Genomic DNA, 7,969 nt, shown 5'->3' with positions numbered 1-7,969 from the left:
GAAGGGAACCTTGACTTTACTTGTTTTTAGGAAAGTGTTGGTGAACCTGTAGATGAACCCCTGATGACTTCATGTTTAAAATTTAATATTTTGTATTTGTCAATAAAACTTTTATACTAATTCGTTGACGTGTATTACTTTAAACATGGTGCTCTTTTTTTTTATATCTGTGTAATGATAATCCTTAGCCACATGGGGGCGCTGCAAGCTAACAGATAGCATCTCAAGCTACGCGCAGGTAGAGTGATTACTGGGGAAGCACGCTGGCGTAGATACATTAGCTGATAATAAAACGTTTTTAATAAGCGTTAATTTATCATAAAGTACAATAAGAGATACTTATAATACGATCCCTTTGTTCTGGAGAATTCGGCGTGCAGAAAACTCCCCCGAGGACGACACAAATGCATTAAAATGGCATTAATCGGTGAGAAAGCTCCTTGCTCCTGCCGTCCACCGTCTCTGCTAACACCAGGCGACTCAAAAGTGAAGTTGAAATTACTCCAAAGTTATTTCTTCTTTGTCCTTTTAAGACATGCCGACTTGAAAATTGTCCCCTATTTATTCGAAAACTGTCGTAAAATGGTCCCTATCCGGAATACTCACGTCGTAACTGCCAACGAAACTTAAAATTGATGGCGTTTTGAACGGAGTTTGGCCGGTGTTGGGGACAGCCGCATGAAAGGCCCAAAGGGAATGCTTCCAGGCTAGAGACATGCAGTGACTGAGAGGTAAGCTAACCAGAGGAAAAGCTAGCAACCTTTCATTTTAGCCACTAGCTTAATGTTATTTTCTGTTTCCAGAGACTCTTGCTAAAGCAGCATTTGGAAGCCACAGAGGACGAACATGAGCCATGGCTGAGGTAGGGTGATGTTTGTCCTGGGATACTTTTGTTTGCCATGAAATGATGCAAGGTGAATTCAGGGACTGGGATAGCTTAGCCCAGACTTCTGGCTTCAGTCTGCTTTACGTGCTGACTGTAAATCCTCACTTTACTCTCTATAATCAGCATTACTACTTTCAGCTGTGGTCATTAATTTGAAATACGCCACTCTTGAGGAGAATGGCACTTTGTTTTTTGGTCTTTCGTTGATCTTTCATGCTCTAGAGAGAGTTTAATTTGACTCTGGAGTTTAAGAAAGGATTGGTTTTGCAGGACAGAGGAGAGAAGTTGCATTGTCAAGGTCAGTGGGTCCCTGAGTTTTATCCTGGTTCGTAATTGTGGTTAAAAGTTGGAGCATTGGAAGAAAGGTAGCCTTTTATGGCAGGGTTACTCCAGTTGTTTTGCCTGGGGGCCCACTTTTGCAAAATGACAGGAGGCTAGGGGCCAGTCGTAGCAGCCACAGTGTTTCTTGAGGACATTCAGGCTTTAGCTCGGACCTCTTTTTTGATGTTTTGTATGTACTCTTGTACCTTATTTAAATTCAGAGTACAAGAAAAGATTCACTGTGATCAGTTTACTTTCATTTTGAATTAGAAAATGGTAGATGGTCCACCCAGTACCCAGTATAAGGCCCACTTCAAACTGGATTATCACTGCTGTACTGTATTATTCTTGCTGTCTCGTTCTGTCCTGTCAGCTCTATTAACAACATTCTCAGGTAAAACATCAGGTGTACTCGTATTATGTTTAGGCTCGACTAAAACATTTTGATTTGGAGGTCTTGGCTTGCATTACATTGAGTATCTCAGGTCTGAGATTAAGACTAGAAACATTTAGATCTCACAAGTCTGAGTTTATAACCCAATCACTTTGCATCTTATATCATTTAATATTTGAAAGTTCTAATTTATATCTTCTGTGTGTTGTACTTATTAGGGCATGTGCTCAGTTTTAACATCAGTCTCTATCGTCAGCATGAACTGCCTTTCAGTGAATTTGAGCTTGCAATGAAAAGATTGCAGTAAAGTCTTTAAGAGGTTGTTTACTTTCCTCTTTTGAAACTTGTAATCACTGACGATGGCTCATGGTTGCACTTGAGATGCGTGCTGTAGTAAGAGGCTGGTGCTGACTGCAGTAAGCTTTTGTAATCAAATCGTAGTCAATATGTAGTCACATTACTCTGTTGTGCTGTTATTTGTTTATTTCCAGTAAAGCCCGTAACAGTCATGAATGCAAGTGATCACTGCGTGTTTCACTGTGTTGTCCATCTTTGACTGCAGATGTGCACGTTCGGCAAATAGAAGCACTAATGCTGTTTATGAATAGACGTGTTATTATGGTGGCGATTCTAGTGACGTGCCTTGTTTTGTACATTTTTAATGCCAGACTTTGAAGTGCATCATCACTCTCACACACTGTTCACAGTTTGGGATCGCTCCAGTCACTAATTTCGTATTATGGGACTATGACATCACACCCTTTTTGGGGGACAATATCATTGTACAGCCTTAAAACCAGCTTGGGTGCAATTTGTCAAAATGAAATTTTGTCACGTTGACATAAAACAGAGCTTAGATTGGTGTGTTAAATAGGTCTGTCACAGTAACTTCTTTTGTTAGAGGATTTATTGTCCCAGAAATAATAACAATAAATGGTATTATTCGCAGTTCACGAGCAGTGAGTGAGAGCTGTGTTAGATACTCCTCGGCCTTTGATTGGTTGTTTGGTTGTTGTCAGTCATGTATGTTGAACAAAATGCCATTAGAAGCACTAAGAGGACAAGGATGGTTTTTCACAATGTGTCTGTTTCATGCACTACTGTCAGGATGCAGAAACAGAATATTGATTCATTTTCTATCAACACTGACTAGTTTAACAGTTTGACCGCAGTTCACAAACAGTGATTGACATGATTGACAGTTGCGTGATTTCTCAGCTCTGATTGGTTGGTTTATTAAGGCTCCGTGGATTCCTGCAAATGCCTTTAGAAGCACCAAGAGGAGGCAGACAAAGATGATTTTTTCACAGATTACCTTACTCATGAACTACTGTCTGGGTTAAGTACCAGTTTCAGCATATATGATAAAAAGTTTTTTTCATAAAAGATACCAAATGCAGCTTTAATGCTGTTTTAGAACATGTTCAACAGTTGCACATCATTGTATTGCTGTTGTCCACATATTTTTGGCCATACACTATAGAGCTTTTATGTCATTAATCTATCTAACCCCTTGAAAGCTGACTGACATCAGATTTCTTGTGCTGCTTTCAGACACCCTTCACAAACATCCTTAAACTTTTGAAACATGGGCTCATTGGATTTCTTTCAAAACATCAGAGGAAAAAGAAATAAGCAACTTGGCATGAAATTACCAGCAAAATGTTTTGTAAAAGGTGACAAGAAATGACCTCAAGATTAGTTGTTTGTTTTTTTTTAAAGGAAAGAATTAATACAAAATTATCAAATAACTAGGAAAAATAATCAAGAATTCTATATTTGTTATTATATATTTACAATTAGGCTACAGAGAAAATCTAATTATTCATATTTTTTTGTATTTTTGCACTTTTTTTGGGGCATTTCCATTTTTTGTTCTTGGATTTTTTTTCATGCTAATTTCAAATGATTGTCTTGTAACTTTTTATTAATTTCTTGCACATTTTTTGGGGGGGTCATTTCTTGTGACCGTTGCTCATAACCTTTCCATGTTTTTGAAAGAAATCAAGCCAGCTTGTTCAGGTTTCAAAAGGTTAAAAGCCTTGTGAATTAAAATGGCACTCTCCCGCGTACACAAATAACGACAGATGCGGCTCAAATTTTATTCACATTTATTTTTGCTTTTAGTGTGCTCACAGAAAATTAGAACACCTTAAGCAGAGGAGTTTAATAGCATTTTTTTTGTAAGCAAAGTTACATTCCATCTCTAAGTCAAACTGGTCAAAGCTTCTCCAGTATTTACAAAAGGAAAAAGAGGAAAGAGAGAGAGAGAGACAAGATGCTACACAAACATTTGCATCTGATAGATTCCTTAAATTTTTGTCAAAGACCACTGAAAAAGCATCGCCTGCTGTAATCAAAAAACATACCACAGTATATAAACAGTTAACCATTCCACTTATCACAGCTTGGTTTTTTGAGTTCGAAAATTGCTTGCGAAGGTCTTCCGGGATGACTCTGTGTGTATGTGTGTGTTGTTATCTTACAAAAATGAGCGGGTGGAAAAAAGAGCTGCAAACTTCATGTGCTTCTCGAGATCAAGATTTTTCATTTTGTACAATAATCACAGTTAAAAACACCCCGCCTATACATACTTACATTTTTATTAAGGTCATAAAACCAACAATAAACAATAAAGCCTATACAACTTGTATTCCTACTGAATCACTGACTGGTACAGCTAATGAGAAGTGAAAAGCTCCTATGAGTTTATATGACTTTCCTAAAAAGCTAACTCTGGGACTTCTTGGATCGTAAAAATGACTTAGTGTTGTAAACCGCATGGTGTGTGTGTGTAGATGTTGGTCTCATAGTTTTTTTAGACTACTCTTTCCGTTAATAGTCTGTGGCACATCTCCCAGGCCCCTTCCTGACCCGCCCCCTGCCCTCCCTGAACTCGCCCCCCCCCTCGCTTCATTTACAACCCGTCTCCTTCATACCATGGGCATGTCCATACCATTTTTGTTTACATTTTGTATAAAAATTCCCAAAAAAAAGGAAAAAAAAGTAATACTGATGAAAAAATATATGGCAAAGTGTGGATGTATTTAATCTGTTGTACATATTGAAGCCACCCACCTCCCTCGCCCGCTGGAATGGAGATGGGTTTTGTGTAAGGGGGGAATGGAAACCAAAAATTAAAAAAAAAAAAAAAAAGAAAAGCTTTAAAATATCCCTGGTTGTAGACAAGTTCTTCAAAGCCACGACCTGGCGTCACTCCACCATACAAACAGGGAAATGTTCTTTGATTATCTTCTTTTCTCCTTTTTTTTCTTCTTTTTTGTTTTTTCAAATTTCTTCCTCTTTTCTGAAAACTTATTCGGCAGCCTCTGCAGCTGGGGCCTCCGCTGATGCCGCTTCCTGCGAGGCCGGGGCGGCCTCCTCTGTTTTGGGCGCCTCCTCAGCTGGCTTCTCCTCGGCCGGCTTCTCCTCTGCCTTTGGCTCCTCTGCGGGCGCGGCCTCTTTGGGTGCCTCCTCAGCAGGCTTCTCCGCCGCCACCTCTGGCTTGGCCTCTACCTCCTCCTTCGCTGGCTCGGCAGCAGGTGCGGCCTCCCCCTCAGCCGGCTTGGCCTCCTCATCTGCAGCCGCCGCAACCTCCTCTGTGCCCTCAGCCTTGGTCTCCTCTGTGGAAGCTGCAGCCGCCTCTTCGTTCTCTGCTCCCTCTCCTGTCTCCTTTTTGGTCTTCTTGAAAGAGAACCCGCTGAGCTTGAACGACTTCTTGAAGGAGAACCGCTTCTTCTTCTTCTTCGGGGTTTCGGTGCTGGTGGAAGGCGTGGCGCCCTCCTCCGTCTTTGCCGCCTCTCCCTCGGCAGGAGCAGAAGATGCCGCTTCTACCTTCTCGCCATCCGCAGCTTCCTTCTCAGCGGGGGCAGCCTCGGCCTTCTCGGCCTCCTCCTTTTGGCTCTCCTCGGCTGTTGCGCTGCCGTTGGCCTGCACCTCCTCTTTGCCATTCTCAGCCGCTGTAGGAGAGGCATCCCCGTTCACTTTGACATGACCGTTTTCCTAAAGAGAGAAACAGTGGCTGTTAATGCCAAGAACAGAGCTGGCACGGCTTCAAGACTCAGTCCGTACAGTGCCGCTGGCGGACACCAGGGGCAGCAGACACCAACAAATCAGCAGCGACAATAGCTCTCTGACTCCAGCCTGGACTCAGCTGCTGCTTTCACTCTTTTACAAACTTCACTTGGACATAATCAAACCTCAAATAGCAGCCGCGCGCTAGACTAAAAATGGCAACGTGTTTACTCATCTGTTCGCCTGAATTTCAGTCACTTTTAGGGTGAGAGGGAACGCAGTGCCCAAACTGGGTCGCAAGGGGTCGGTGCGCGCTCGCTCCAGCAGCGGAGCGCCAAAGCAAAGCAGCTGCTCATTAAAACAGCAGATGCTCATTAGTCCTGCAGATCACAAAGAGCACAGTTGGGACAAATTCCTCAAAATGTGTAAAATCTAAACGGTGTTCTGAAATGTATATTTTTTTAAAAAACTCTAAAAAGGAATAACGAGGAGCAGAAAAAGCCTCACTCTGTCTCTCCCTCCCTCCCTCTCCTCTCTCTCTGGGGCGCACCGCTGGCTCCGCGCCTCTGTCTCTCCCCTCCTGTGTGATAGCAGGCTGCCATCTCCACTTTCTAGTCGAGCATCTGTAACAAAAGGAGTGTTGCTCCGAGCGAAAACAGCCTTTCTGGATGTCGTGGTTCTCGTTTTATTCAGCAAATTCCAAATTAAGAGGCGACTTCATTCAAAGCAAAAAATATGTACATTATGATCCTGACATTATTTTTTGGAGCCCATTTATCAATCAACGCATGATTTCACATACATTTTACAGTTAATAGTGATTTGTATCTACAAAAGATCTAATTTGGCATCGTCTCCAAAATGTAAACGCTTGTTTTGTCGAATTTCCTCCAAACATATGCATGATATTGCGCCCTGTTTTATATAAAAAAAATAAAGTGAATTTCAAAAGATCAACTGTTGCTCATGAGCTCTGATCAATTCACATTTAAAACCGAGTCTTTCCATTGAGTTTTAACTCTCTCACCGCGGATCTCCATTCAATCTATCCACAATTACGCACGGATTGCGCCCTCAGAGCGCAGCCCCCTTTCTCCAGAGCGACCGGTTTCTCCCGTGATGGATTCACAGAGCTGGCTGATAAAATATCATTTACCTGTCCGTTAGTCTTGGTGGGTGAAGCAGCAGCCTCTCCGGGCTTTTCAGCCGCGGTTTCAGCCTTTCCAGCTGTCTTGGACAATTGCGCTCCCATGCTTTTTCACTCCAACAAAGAAAAACCCAACCGATCCAAAAAAAAAAAAAAAAAGGACAAAGACCCACAAGCCTCTTTGTTGAAACGCAAAGCTCCTGTGCTGTCTCCCTGTCTGTGCACGAAGAAAAAGTTCACAGGGAAAATAGAAAGCAAAGTCCAGTCAGAGTGTGGAGGATTTTTCAAAATCGCAGGAAAAAGCGCAGGGCTGAGGAGGAGTAATAAAATCCCAGATTGGTGGCCGTGTCGCTGTAGACAGGCTGCAAAATGGAGAAATTTCCCTTGTTGCTAATAAGATGCGGAGTCCAACGCCCAAGTGAAGAGATGAATGGGCGCTCCGAGCGATGACGGCACCGCACTCCGATTCGGCCAATCAGAGGCTCCGCTCACAGCGTGGGCGGGGTTTGTGAAAGGGAGTGAACAATAGATTGTAGCGCTGCGTTCAAGGGAGGTAGGGATAATACAGCTTAAAAAAAATTCAAAATCATTTAACTAAATCACTTGGGTGATTTTCCCTAAACCAAGCGAGTATTTGTTCTAATTTCTCGCCTGAGCATAATGATCATATATGACAGTTTTTAAAAAAAGATTGTAAAAATCTTTTTTACTTTCTTTTTACACTTTTAAATTGTGCTATCACAGTCAGGTCAAAGTCTGTCTACTGTAGTACGTTTTTTCAGCTATACGTCAAAGATAATACATTTTGCACGCACAATATGAATCTTACACACTACAAACTTGCTCTGAAATTCAAATACATCAATTTCAATTATTGATTTATTGTTTTTTAGTATTCATATTCGGTAATTGTAGAGCTAAACCGACTTTCCCTGACAAAACCTTGAAAACGTTCTGTTGACAATGCATCCACTCAGTTTACAGTAGGTGATGAAAGAAACATGTCCAGAGGTCAGTTTTTAATTGGGTTGAATTTTTTTTTACTCGAATGCATAACTGCAGGTTCTTTTTCAACGGGGGAGGGGCTGAAAAATTTTGAGCATTAAACACTTAATTTCCTGTACTCCTAGTTTTAATTTTTTTCGGCATTAATTTATGGTAAACTTTTTTTTTTTTTAAAGTCCTCTGCTACTTTTATGTTTACCTA

The 7,969-nt window shown here is 41.5% G+C and overlaps 1 protein-coding gene across 1 annotated transcript; it reads right to left on the bottom strand.

Moving 5' to 3' along the window:
- Window positions 1–3,695: 3,695 nt before the first annotated feature.
- Window positions 3,696–7,171, bottom strand: LOC121955984 (myristoylated alanine-rich C-kinase substrate-like). Its single transcript, XM_042504082.1, has 2 exons — window positions 6,772–7,171; window positions 3,696–5,603 (listed from the first exon to the last, which is right to left on the bottom strand). Exons 1-2 carry the CDS (start codon window positions 6,865–6,867, stop codon window positions 4,917–4,919), a joined length of 783 nt encoding a protein of 260 aa, XP_042360016.1. The 5' UTR covers window positions 6,868–7,171; the 3' UTR covers window positions 3,696–4,916.
- Between the last annotated feature and the right edge of the window lie 798 nt (window positions 7,172–7,969).

Source organism: Plectropomus leopardus, chromosome 16 (genome assembly GCF_008729295.1).
Source record: "Plectropomus leopardus isolate mb chromosome 16, YSFRI_Pleo_2.0, whole genome shotgun sequence".
NCBI lineage: Eukaryota > Metazoa > Chordata > Actinopteri > Perciformes > Serranidae > Plectropomus > Plectropomus leopardus.
This window is presented reverse-complemented; position numbering and strand designations above follow the sequence as displayed.

Coding starts and splice junctions, on each gene's coding strand:
- LOC121955984 (XM_042504082.1), bottom strand. CDS start 6,867: ATGGGAGCGCAATTGTCCAAGACAGCTGGAAAGGCTGAAACCGCGGCT. Junction 5,604..6,771: donor CCACCAAGACTAACGGACAG/GTAAATGATATT, acceptor TTCTCTCTTTAG/GAAAACGGTCATGTCAAAGT.